Raw genomic sequence first — 13,032 nt, 5'->3', positions numbered from 1 at the left:
ATCATGATCGTCACAGTTTCACCTGTTCGCTTCAGAAACACTTTTATGGACCATTATTGACCAGATATGACACAGCTCAACAGAAATGCTAAAAATAATTCAAATCTTAAATATTTCTATTTGACTTTCTTTATTTTCTTCTTTCTGTTTATTTATTTCTTTATCAAAACTTACTTATTTGTGTATTAAATGTTGAAAATATGTCAAATTCACGATGAGAACGAACGAACACAGTTCAGCTGCCAGTAAACGAGTCCTGGTCCAGCAGAAACTCCTCTTCAGGATCCAGGAAGCATCAAAATCATGAAAACGACACGACCATGAGAGCAACCCGCACAGCAGGAGTTTAACGAGGAACAAATCATTTCCATCAGATCCCAAAGATCTCATCAAATTGTGACAGGAACGTCGTCAGCAGACGTTTTTTCAGCAGCAATAAAAACGTGATGAGTGCGACAGAATCAGAATCTACGAATCACAAACAAGACGTTTGAGGTGAGACTTGGTTTATTATTGATCTCATACGATGGAAGAAACAGACTGCAGCTGTTCTTCTACATGAAGTCACATCACAGAGAACAGTGACTCTCAGTCAGCGAGGCCCTCTGCTGGCCACACCGAGAAGTGCAGCGACCAGCAGGCTCAGAGGAACCGGAGTCACCACAGAGATCAGGCCCCTCCAGGGGTCAGCACATCAGTCGGGGGGTCGTCACATGATCAGAGAAGAAGAAAACCTGCTTTCCAGCTTCTGGACGCTTCTCTCATCTTTGATTTGATGGAAATGTTGATCATTTGATCAGTTATTGAAATGAAACGTGAGAAGTTTCGATGTTTGGAGGAAACAACAAAAAAAAGGTGGAAACTGAAGCTGCCACAGAACTGTAATCGAGTAAAAAGTGCAGTATTTGAGTAAATGTACTTAGTTACATTGAGCACTGAGAGGTGGACAGATAACATCCCCTGTGATGAAGGTCAGTACGGTGGCCCAGCTGGACCACAAGAAGAAAACTCAAAACAGCAAACAGCAGACACAGAAACACTACACGGAGCTGTCCTCCTCCTCTGATTGGTCCAGCCTCCTGTCAGTCTCCGATCTCTGATTCGTCCTCCAAACTCCTGCAAACAAAACACCTGTTACACCTGTAACTGACCCAGAGCACGTCACATGACACACTGACGATGTCAGTCAGCCAATCAGAGAGCATGGAGTGTGTGTGTGTGTGTGTGTGTGTGTGTGTGTGTGTACTGACTGTGAGCAGCAGTCAGCAGCAGTGCAGGTATGAAGATGATGAAGGAGACTCTCACTGTGTTTCCGATGAAGCTCTGCAGACTGTTTACCTGCTGCTGGACAGACGACTGTCAACAAATAAACAAACAAACAGGCTGTGTTTACTCCTCTGTTGCCTTGGTAACCACAACTGTAATGACACAGTGAGTTGTTTCTTCCTGATGAGCGTTAACCTTCATCAGCACACTTGTCATCATCATTATGTTACTGTGTCATCACCAAACTGTCTGTCACCTGAACAGGTGCCACCATTGGTTCGGTGCTGTTCTCTCCTGTGACATCACTTCCTCTCTGCTCTGTCACGCCTCCTCTGAAGAAACCTTGGACAGCAGACACAGGGGACACAATAATCTAAAGAGACCAGAGACGAGAGGACAGCAGACACAGGGGACACAGGGGACTGACACTGAACAACAGCACGTCTCCTCACCTGCAGGTCTGCCCTGTCCTCACCTGTTGTAGTGCGTGGTGCGTTCAGGTTCTCAGCATCCCTGTTCTCTGAGAGCTCCGAGGTTTCTGTTGCTGAAGAGTCAGAGACCACAGAGCGAGCTGCACGAGGACAGACAGTTTCAAAAACTGATTGATTGATTGATTGATTGATTGATTGATTGATTGATTGATTGATTGATTGATTGATTGATTGAAGCCACAGTTGCTGTGGTCGCACTGATCAGTGAAGCTGAACATGTGACCGTACGGTTGATGATGATGAGGTGAACGGTGGACGTTTGGTCGTTGAACAGACCCGACAGCTGAACTCTACAGTGATAGAAACCAGAGTCTGATTGTCGAGACTTCAAGATGGACAGAGAGGACGAGGACGAGGACGAGGACGAGGACGAGGACGAGGACGAGGACGAGTACCTGCAGACGAGAGATGATCAGTCCAACCTTTAGTTCATTCATTCATTCACTCATTCATTCATTCATTCATTCATTCATTCATTCATTCATTCATTCATTCATTCATGTTATCTGCTCCATTTCCACCTGTGCAGGTAAACACAACAGAAAGAGGTGGGGATGTATGTCTGTAGATGAAGAATGACTCCAAGAACTACATTTCCCATGAGCCTCAGCTGATAAAGATGACTGCGCCAACATGAAACAGAAGCTCTCTGATTGGACGTTTGTCCCCGCAGTGTCTCTGGGACTTCGTTCTGAGCTGTGACGGGTTAATGGTTTCGGACTCTGCATCATGAACGTCGTGTTTGCGAGGAGCCGACAGGTGTACAGGCTGCTGATTCGTCGTTGGTGACAGCTCACACTGCGTTGGGCTCCAGGTGAAGCTCTCTGACCTGGACCTCGTACCTGTATGACTTCCTGTACGTGGTCTGACCTCCAGCCGTGTAGATCACAGCGTTGTGGCAGGTGAACAGTGACGGCTCGCCCCTCCCCCAGCACACCTCCACTCCTCTCTGATTCGCTGCCTCCGAGCGACACGGCAGCGTCACCTTCCTCCCAGCCACACCCACCACTGTCTCCGTGGTGACGGCTGACACACAGGCCGGCGCTGACACAAACACAAACACAACAATAGATGTTAAACTCAAACTGTGATACCAGCAGTCTCTACGTCCACGTCTGTCCTCAAGGTTTGACGTCTGAAAGAAGCTGCACTTCCTCTCATGTCCACCAGGAGCTGCTGTGGTCAAACTGGTTGTGCTGGAGTGAGTGAGAAAACCTCCAACTCTTCTCTACACAGCAAGTCCAGCGTCAGTGGACTTCTTCTACTGTCAGACAGGAAGTGTCCTGTCACGCCTGAAAGTGTTGTCAGGTGTCTCAGCCAATCACATGTTGCTGTTACTGTCAGTGTAGCTCCACCTGAAAAACTGCTAGCATAGCTCCATCAAAAGAGACAAGCTGCACCTTCCAAAAAGTCCGTTTTGCCTCGACCAGAGGAGGAAGTTTACAGAGCTGACTGAGGAGGAGCTCAGTGTGAGGACTCAAACTAATGATTCTCTTCATTCTGGATCAATTCTGATCAGTTTCTCCATCGATCAATCGTTTGGTTTGGAAACATTGTGAAAACAGTGAGACATGTGGTCACGATGAGGCCAAAGTGACACCTTCACCATGTTTGTTTGGTCCAAAGCTCCACATGATGACAAACACATCAGATCACTGAGATGATTGAGAGGAAAAGCAGCCAATCAAACATCTGAGAAGGTCAGACATCACATGATTCCACAGCAGAGATCAACGAAACCATTAGAACAACAGACGATCAATCACTTCCTGTCAGTCAGATAACTGACTAACAGACTGACCGAGTCCAAACACTTTGTCCACCTCTCAGACGTCAATCAACGTCCTGCAGTCTGTCTGTGGTCCGTCTGTGTCTCCGGTCAGTTCAGTCCAACAGACGATGAAAAGCTTCAGGTTCAGACTCACCTGAGAGCAAACAGACGGTGCTGAAGGCGTGAAGAAGGAGCGGCAGCATGTTGATGTGTGTCCTACAGACAGACGGACGGACAAAGAGACGGACAGACAGACGGAGAGGAAGAGGCAGACAGACGACTCACCGCTGTCACTTCTCTTTTCCGTTCCTGGTATTTATAGACTGATGTTACCAAACAGGCCTGAAGTCAGAAAACTGTCTGGAATCAGTTCAGAAGCTCGAGAAGTTCTCTCATCTTACTGTTCTGTATTTTATTTAAGCTTCATTTTCAACGTCTTTCCGTTGGTTTGTGAAGGAAGACAGGCGCGTGACCACCTCTGCTACCTGTGCACTTGGTTGAGCTTCATTGGTTGAAGCACAGCTGAAGGCCCGCCTCTTGTCTTTGGACGTCGTCTCTTGTTTTATTAGTTTTTACTTCACTGTGACTTCCTCTTGATCTCTGCTGCTTTGTGTCAACACCTGTGGACCACCATCACAGGTGAGCTAATCACGTGACCGATGTTCATGACATGTGAGCCGATTGTGCCTGGAGATCAAAGTGAATCAGAAAAGAGGCGTAGTGACGGAGCGACTGAAGTTTGTACTGAGAAAAACAGGCCCTCCCATAAAACGCATGGTTTTTGAATGGAGTTTGGTCTAACAGACGTCCACTGGAGGACCACATGGAGCAGAGGGTGTTTAAACATGAATAATTCACACACACTGAGCTGACCCACCTTCTAATAATGCACCTTGTAAACAGCATCAGGTGTGACAGGAAGTTAAAACCCACCTGTTGTTTACTTCTCATTTAAGGTGGAATTAGTTTACAGCAGGCACGTCCAAACTGTTCCACCAAGCAGCAGCACAGCAGACTGGACTCCTTTCATCAGCTGATCTCAGTCTTCAGACAGCTGATTGGTCGACTGCATCCTCTTGATTGGTTGAAGGAAAAACCTGCAGCCACACGGCCGTTTGTGGAATAGTTTGGACATGCCTGGTTTACAGTGATGTCACAGCAGTCTGCGTCAGGTTCGTCCACGCTGATGGAGGCTCACAGGCCTGCTGAACTGGTGACTGAACTGGTGACTGAACTGGTGGCTGAACTGGTGGCTGAACTGGTGACTGAACTGAACTGGTGACTGAACTGGTGACTGAACTGAACTGGTGACTGAACTGGTGACTGAACTGAACTGGTGACTGAACTGGTGACTGAACTGAACTGGTGACTGAACTGAACTGGTGGCTGAACTGGTGGCTGAACTGGTGGCTGAACTGGTGGCTGAACTGGTGACTGAACTGGTGACTGAACTGAACTGGTGGCTGAATTGGTGACTGAACTGAACTGGTGACTGAACTGGTGGCTAAACTGAACTGGTGGCTGAACTGGTGGCTAAACTGAACTGGTGGCTGAACTGGTGACTGAACTGAACTGGTGGCTGAACTGGTGACTGAACTTGAAAAAAAAAAGTATTTTGTGAATCAAGTGTATTTTTACAGTTTTTTTCTGTATCTTGACAATGTGTCCCTCTGTCCCTCTGTCTGTCTGTCCTTCCCATCTCTTCCTCTCTCCTTTCTAATATTTAACATTTGCTGACAGTGAAAACATTCAGGGTCAAAGGTCAGTTTTTCTTGGCCTCTCTCGTCTCTAATCTGATTTTGTGCCACATTCCTCTCGACTCATTCCTCCCACTGGAAATATAAATATATCATACAACATATGAACCTCTCATGGACGTGCTTTGAGCTCCCATCATGCCTTCTGTTACAGCTCCTCTGGTGGAAGACGCCTGCAGACATGTCTGTGTTTACGTTCATGTACAGTTATTAGATGACGTATCGTGATCCTGAACCAGCAGCTTCGGGCAGAACGTCTGGTGTCTGCCTGGTCGATGCGGTCAGGACATCGTTAGCCTAGCTTAGCATAAAGACTGGAGGCAGGGGGAAACGGCTAGCGTGGCTCAGTCCAGCACCACGTCTGATCTGTTTCATCCACAGAGAAAACATGTTGAACAGCATTTGTTTACATCAACGTTCATTTTCTGCCTCCATCATATTCCGGAGGAGGAGGAGGAGGCTCTGATCATTATTGGCGATCAATCCATCGACGATCAAACGTTAGATTTTCTTCACAGCAGCAGTTTGACAGAAACATCAGAGAAATTTCTCCTTAATAAACTGAACACACTGAAATCCTGAAGCACTAACAACAACTAAGTACATGTACTCGAGTACTGTACTTAAGTACAAAGTTGAGGTACTTTACTGAAGCGTCTCTATTTTATGCAACTTTATACTTCAACTCCACCTCATCTCAGCGATAAATACTTAACTTTACTGCATTACATCAGTCTGACAGCTTCAGTCACTCTTCAGGCTCTTTCCTGTCCAGAGAAAAGCTCGTATCTCCAGATGTGTTGATGCTGAATGTTTGTGCTGAACTGAAGGATGAAGAGTTCCTTCATGTCTTCTTCAGCTCAGTAAACTCTTTAAAAGCCTCTTGATCAGCTGAAAAAGCTTCGTCACAAAGCTGAAAACAGCCTGTTTTTTCTTTTTGGAGATACGAGGTTCTCACAGGACGCCGCGCTGCAAACGTGATGATCTTCTAGAATCTGAAGCACTGATGAAGAAGACTCTGGAGGACTTGACCTTCAGACACCCTGACGTGTCAAACTGGTACGTTACACCATGACCACCACCCACTCAACAACAACAACAACAACGACAACGACAACAACAACAACAACAACACAACAACACAACAACACGACAACAATAACAACAACAACGACAACAACAATAGCAACAACAACAACGACGACGACACAACAACAATAGCAACAACAACACAACAACAATAACAACAACAACAACGACGACACAACAACAATAAGAACAACAACGACAACAACAATAGCAACAACAACAACGACGACACAACAATAGCAACAACAACACAACAACAATAACAACAACAACAACAACGACGACACAACAACAATAGCAACAACGACGACACAACAACAACAATAGCAACAACAACGACAACGACACAACAACAATAGCAACAACAACAACAACAACACAACAACAATAACAACAACAACGACAACAACACAACAACAATATTACCTTCTGCAGGACAGCCTCCACCTGCAGCTCCAGCACAGCAGGTGGAGGCTGTGACAGAGGCGACGGTCACGGTGAGGTAACACTGCTGTGTGTGTGTGTGTGTGTGTGTGTGTGTGTGTGTGTGTGTGTGTGTGTGTGTGTGTGTGTGTGAGAGTGACGTGAAGGAGCTCGGTCTCTGAAAGAGGACGTGATGGTCTCTGGTGTCAGACGCAGCAGGAGGACCAGTCCAGAGACAGACCTTGAAGCAGGGCGTCTCTGCGCTCTAAATCCTGACAGGAAATCTTCAAATAAACGAATGCTATGTACAAAGTCAACAACAACTGATTAGCGACTGTTTTCTCAAGGATTTTGGGGAGAAATGGGAGGTTAGACGGAGGTCTACGGCGAGCCGGATCGAGGTTTGATTCCAGCTCCTTTAAAGGACTGTGGGACATCTCCTGCAGATGCAGACAGGTTGATCATATCTAATAGAGCCAGTGAAGGACGAAACAGTCCAGACGAGGACTGAGATGAGAATGTTGAAGTTAGTTGAAGGTCTATGGGAGAAAAGCAGTCTGGTTAGACGACAGGTTTCACAGCAGGAGGCGATCAGCTGTCTCTGATCATTAGGATCAATACGTCAAAGAGGCTCGTGGGGTCGTTACTGCTGAGTCGACTGTTAGCAACAAAAGGACGTGAACACATGAGCACATGAACGCATGAACAGCTCAGAGCATGTTTGTCATGTTCAAAGCTTCACTGACCATCAATTATTCATGGATGTCTTTCATACGAGTGAATCGTGGACGAACGTCCCTCCAGACGCTTTGAAGCCCCTCGAGAGTCGCTGAGCGTTTCATCCTCGTTAGCATCACGAGGCGTCGCATTAATTACCCTGACGGACGCTCATTCACTGAGAGCTGCGTCCACGTTCATCGGTCTGTCCTCATTAGCATCTGTGCTATTGACTGCTGTTAGCCAGATGCTAATGTGGATCCAACACGAACGCTTAATGAGTGGATGGGAGACGTTTCTATGGCAACGGGATGGAAACGAAGCAGCGACACAGATTCATTATTACTGTGTAAAATGGATCTGATCAGTTTCATTCAACACGGTCACGGACTGGTCAACCCACCAGGAGGCCCCAGGGCCGAGACCCCCACCGTGTGTGCCGTGACCAGTGATGCCTTCAGGAACCCTGAAACACACACATTCTGACGAGCCTCTGGAAGAGCGTGCAGGTGTGTTTACCTGCACAGACCTCTGCCTGTGTTGGCTGGTCTCAGCCAGTAACGGCCCACAGGTGAGGTCAGAAATTTATTTATATTCATTCATTTGCTGGCGAGCGCTGAAGGAGAGGAAGAGGATGAAGAGCGACACGGAGGTTAGCTTAGCGAGCTTGCTAATGTATTAGCCTTTCATCCCACCAAACGATGGACAGCGAGAGCTTGCGACTGCAAACGAGTTCCTCTGGCGGCGCTGAGCCTGCTGGGAGTGCGAATGTTTTGTTCAGGAGAGCGAATCACTTCCTGAAACGACGCATTCGCCAGTGAGCGATTCACACCTCAAACAGCTTGAGGATGTGAAACAACAAAGGTTTTTCTTAAAACTCAGGACATTCAGTCTCTGCAGATATTCCTGTTTCTTATGTCACCATGTTCGCAGACGTCGAGGAGGTTACTTCCTGTTGGCGAGACGTGGAACGAGCTGTGACTTTATGTCTCACTTCTTTTCAATCTGACCTGAAAACATTCGTTTGAATGTGACATCGTGTGAACTGGAGTTTTTCTTCCGTCTGTTTGTCCGAGTCGTGGTAGAGACTTTCATCACCGTAACTCGAGCTGCTGATTCAGTGCTTCAGTGTGATGTGAAATGTTGAAGAGAAGTCGACTGACGTCTTTCACAAACTCTGACGTACTGCTGCAAAGTAACTGAGTACATTTACTCAAGTACAAACAGAGTATTCCCATTTTCTGCTACGTTCTACTTCTCCACATTCCAGAGGCTGAAATCCTGAGATGAATCATTGATGGCTGATGGATCGAACCAGCAGGTGTCCTCCTCCACACGGAAATCTGCTGGTCTCAGATCAGCAGGCCTTTGCTCTAACTGGACCACTTTAAGAGTTTATGCTTCTCAGGAACAAAATGCTGATCTGAAATCTGTGAACTGTCCACATGGACACTTTGTCCTCTTGCCTCAGTTGACATTTGTCTGTCCTTGTCAGCTGTTTGTTTCAGTCAAAAGGACATTGATTTGAGAGGATCAATAACACTGATTAATGCAGCAAACTAAACACAAATGCTCTGTTAGTTCACAGGGACAGAAAGACGTTTCTGCACCTGCAGCTCGTCTTCATGTCCACAGGACTGAACAGCTGGACCGTGTGTCATCGTCCTGTGGTGGGCGCTGCGACATGGTCACAATCCTGCTCGGTCAGTTGAAATAAAGCCGCTGACTGCAGGTGTCAGTGTCCACCCTCCTCGCCGTCCTCCGTCCTGCTCGTGACCTCACCTGACCTCCTCCTCTGATCTGTCATAATCACCACAGCCATTCGAGGTCGCTGCCTCACGGCGAGCGTGATCACGGCTCGTAACAGCATGTCTCCCGACCGGCCTCTGAAACCTTCCACATTGATGTTTGCGTTTCCTCGTCTCTCTGCGGCAGGAAGCAGGCGAAATCAACCCTGATCACGATTATTGATTCCAGTGTGATGAGCCTCAAATAAACCACTGTGACAGCGGTCCATGAAGGCAGCAGGCAGACAACTAATGAAGGACTGAATAAGAGCCAAGCTGTCACACGCACACACGCACGCACGCACACACACACACACACACACACACACACACACACACACACACACACACACACACACAGCCGGCCACCCTCATGCTCACACAGCAGATTTTTAATTCCACTGCATCGCTGCACAGAGCCAAAACAAAATCCATTACAGTTTAAATCTGAAGCATCACTATATTAACGACACCTCCTCTTCACACACACACACACACACACACACACACACACACACACACACACACACACACACACACACACACACACACACTGCGTCAGAGACCTGCTGTAGGCTGTGAAGGCCTTTGAGTGTGTAGGAGTCTATTTTCTGCCAGTACAACACTCAGCCAGAGAAGATGACTTGGATGATGTCAGCGCCTGGACTTCATGCGAGAACAGTTTAAAATAAATCTCTGACTTTCAGTTTGTTTGTGTTTCAGCTCAGATTCAACAAACTTTCACTGCTCCGCTCATCACCTGAGGCTCTGAGGCCTGTTCAGCTCTGCTCTCAGTGCTGCTGTTGGAAACCAGCAGAGCGCCACGAAACACGTCAGGACAGGATGACAGCTGTCAACACTGTGACATCAGAGCTGCAGAGTGACATCACAGAGCTGCAGAGTGACGTCACAGAGCTGCAGAGTGACATCAGAGCTGCAGAGTGATGTCAGAGCTGCAGAGTGATGTCAGAGCTGCGGAGTGACATCACTCTGCAGTGACATCACAGAGCTGCAGAGTGATGTCAGAGCTGCGGAGTGACATCACAGAGCTGCAGTGACATCACAGAGCTGCAGAGTGATGTCAGAGCTGCAGAGTGACATCACAGAGCTGCAGAGTGACATCACAGAGCTGCAGAGTGACATCAGAGCTGCAGAGTGACATCACAGAGCTGCAGAGTGACATCAGAGCTGCAGAGTGACATCACAGAGCTGCAGAGTGATGTCAGAGCTGCGGAGTGACATCACAGAGCTGCAGTGACATCACAGAGCTGCAGAGTGATGTCAGAGCTGCGGTGACATCACAGAGCTGCAGAGTGACATCAGAGCTGCAGAGTGACATCACAGAGCTGCAGAGTGATGTCAGAGCTGCAGTGACATCAGAGCTGCAGAGTGACATCACAGAGCTGCAGAGTGACATCAGAGCTGCAGAGTGACATCAGAGCTGCAGAGTGATGTCAGAGCTGCAGTGACATCACAGAGCTGCAGGGACGTGAATTTCAGAACCAGCAGGGAAGCATTTATATGAAAAATCGTGACTTATTGTAGTTTTACTTGTTAAATGTTCTAAAATTTGATTCTTCGTCTTCTTATTTTCTGTATGTGTGTTTGGTTTGTCCGTCCTGTCCCTGTCCCTCACACTCTGTATGTCCACATGTTTATGCAGTGATTCAGTCAGACTTTGTGGCTTTTTGCCAAAACTCTTGAAAGCTCAACAGAAGATCACATTTCAGACAGCGCTCGTAACCTTTTACAGCACGGCTCATCAACCACTTAACATCAAAGCCCCGCAGATCCAGGACCAGTTAAAACCGAATGTTTAGACATCGGAGAGGAATCAAAGAGACGCAGTGAACCGGTCTGACGGATCCAGATCGAACCCACTGAACCGAACATCTGACGCCTTCCTGCTCGCCGAGCGTTTCACCTCCAGAGCGCCACGTTTCCATTTCTGCACCTGTCCATCACATCCTGTGTGTGTGTGTGTGTGTGTGTGTGTGTGTGTGTGTGTGTGTGTGTGTGTGTGCGTGTGTGTGTGTGAGCTGATCTCAGCACAGTGAACGATGACACTTCACAGTGAACCTGAAGCTCCAGCAGTCAGAGCTGCTGAGGAGCAGTGAACACACTGAAGGAGAAGCTCTTGATGAACAAACAGTCCTGTAGGTGAGACCACAGCGTGGAGCCTTCCCCTCACCTAACTTCACCAGCTGACAACGAAACCCCAGAAACTGAATATTTTCACGTCTTTCTCCGTCCTCCAGAAGAAGGCAGTTTCATACATTCATCTACATAAATATCTCTATTTCTGTTCATGAAATCTGCACTTTGTCTGGTGTCTGTACGTATGTTTTAGCTGTATATCTTCAGATTGAGCTCGTTTACTGTTACTTTACTTTATCAGTGTGTTCAGAGTCTCATTGGCTCTTCAAAGTGTCAGTCATCGACTAAACTGGCTGTGATTGGCTCAATCTTCACATGGAAGAAGAGAACAAGACCCTTCATTTCAACGCACACTGTGATTGGCTGCTCTGGTTGCTAGGCTTCATGTGGCAGCTCGTGATTGGTTCGCTGTCATTTCAAGCCTGAGACTCCACAGAGGGACCGGAGACAAGATGGCGTCCGTCTGTGTTTGTGTCTGGCTGCTCTGTTTGGAAATCAGCTGTTTGTCTGCTGGTGGCGTTGTTGTTTGTTGTTGTTTGATGCTGGTTTGTCTTCTGTCCTCTGGTCTGTGGGACGTGGCGCTCTGTGGACGCCGTTCTCATCTTGTGTTTCCTGTGTCCACTCGATCCACTTCCTGTTCGTCATCATTCACATCACTTTCTGTCGCGTCCCTCATCCGTCCCTCAAGACTTTTCACAGAACTTGTCTGCTGACGACCATCTGTCCTCCGTCCTCCGTCCTCCGTCCTCCGTCCTCCGTCCTCCGTCCTCCATCCTGACACGAGAAAATATCTTAGATATATTTACTGAATATTTCACCCTCTGCTTCAGACACAGGAGACATTTTACTGCACACACAGTACTTTTACTGCAGGAAGCTGACTGTACTGCTGTACTTTTACTGCATGAAGCTGACTGTACTGCTGTACTTTTACTGCATGAAGGTGAGGTTACTTGTTTGCTTTTGTATATTTAGGATTTTGACCACAGGAGATTTACTTGTGATGGAGTATTTTTACATTGTTTTGGTACTTTTACTTCACTGTAATTACAGATGAGGTTGTGATGGCTGTGGTCTCGGTTCATTATGTGTTTTCTGTCTCTGATACTTTGTTTTTTTTCACTCTCTCTCAGCAGGTAGGAGGGGGCAGAGGCGGGGCCAAATCGCCCTGGAGCGAGCGTCATCAGACACACCTGCAGGTCATCTGTTCATCAGCTCGGCGCCTTAAGGCCCCTCACGCTCACCTGTGCCGGCCCAAACTGTGGGTCGACCAGTCGCGTGCAGCTCGCTCCGCGGACATTTCGCGGGCTCCTGTCCCGCTCGTCTCGCCTCCAGTGGCTCTTTGCATTGTCGAATTGATCCCTGAGTTTTTCCACAGTCGCCTTTTGTTCCGCGGTTTGATCCCCGCTGTCGGGTGATTTGAGTCCTCCTCACTTTTTTCCTTACCCCTTACTCTTTGATAGTTCTTTTGTTTCCCTTCGAGGTGATTTCAGTTCTATCGGCTGTTCAGCGTTTTCCTGTTCAGGTGATGTTTTTTCTGGCCTTTATGAAGAACTCATCGTCACAAAAGTTGT

At 47.5% G+C, this 13,032-nt stretch overlaps 1 protein-coding gene across 1 annotated transcript; it reads right to left on the bottom strand.

Annotated features, from left to right (window-relative positions):
* Positions 1-485: 485 nt before the first annotated feature.
* On the bottom strand, positions 486-3,766 carry LOC139344877 (hepatitis A virus cellular receptor 1-like). The gene is made up of 7 exons (XM_070983300.1): positions 3,683-3,766; positions 2,600-2,801; positions 1,986-2,152; positions 1,742-1,837; positions 1,523-1,608; positions 1,251-1,356; positions 486-1,116 (listed from the first exon to the last, which is right to left on the bottom strand). Exons 1-7 carry the CDS (start codon positions 3,729-3,731, stop codon positions 1,040-1,042), a joined length of 783 nt encoding a protein of 260 aa, XP_070839401.1. The 5' UTR covers positions 3,732-3,766; the 3' UTR covers positions 486-1,039.
* Positions 3,767-13,032: the final 9,266 nt, after the last annotated feature.

The sequence above is a fragment of the Chaetodon trifascialis genome, chromosome 16 (genome assembly GCF_039877785.1).
Source record: "Chaetodon trifascialis isolate fChaTrf1 chromosome 16, fChaTrf1.hap1, whole genome shotgun sequence".
NCBI lineage: Eukaryota > Metazoa > Chordata > Actinopteri > Chaetodontiformes > Chaetodontidae > Chaetodon > Chaetodon trifascialis.
Note: the sequence above shows the minus strand (reverse complement) of the source record. Positions and strands in the feature narration are given on the sequence as shown.

Excerpts from the sequence above, each read along its gene's own strand:
- LOC139344877 (XM_070983300.1), bottom strand. The coding sequence starts at position 3,731 with ATGCTGCCGCTCCTTCTTCACGCCTTCAGCACCGTCTGTTTGCTCTCA. Across the intron at positions 2,802-3,682 it reads CACCGTCTGTTTGCTCTCAG|CGCCGGCCTGTGTGTCAGCC; the intron begins GTGAGTCTGAAC and ends TGTTTGTGTCAG. Across the intron at positions 1,357-1,522 it reads CAATGGTGGCACCTGTTCAG|TCGTCTGTCCAGCAGCAGGT; the intron begins GTGACAGACAGT and ends ATTTGTTGACAG.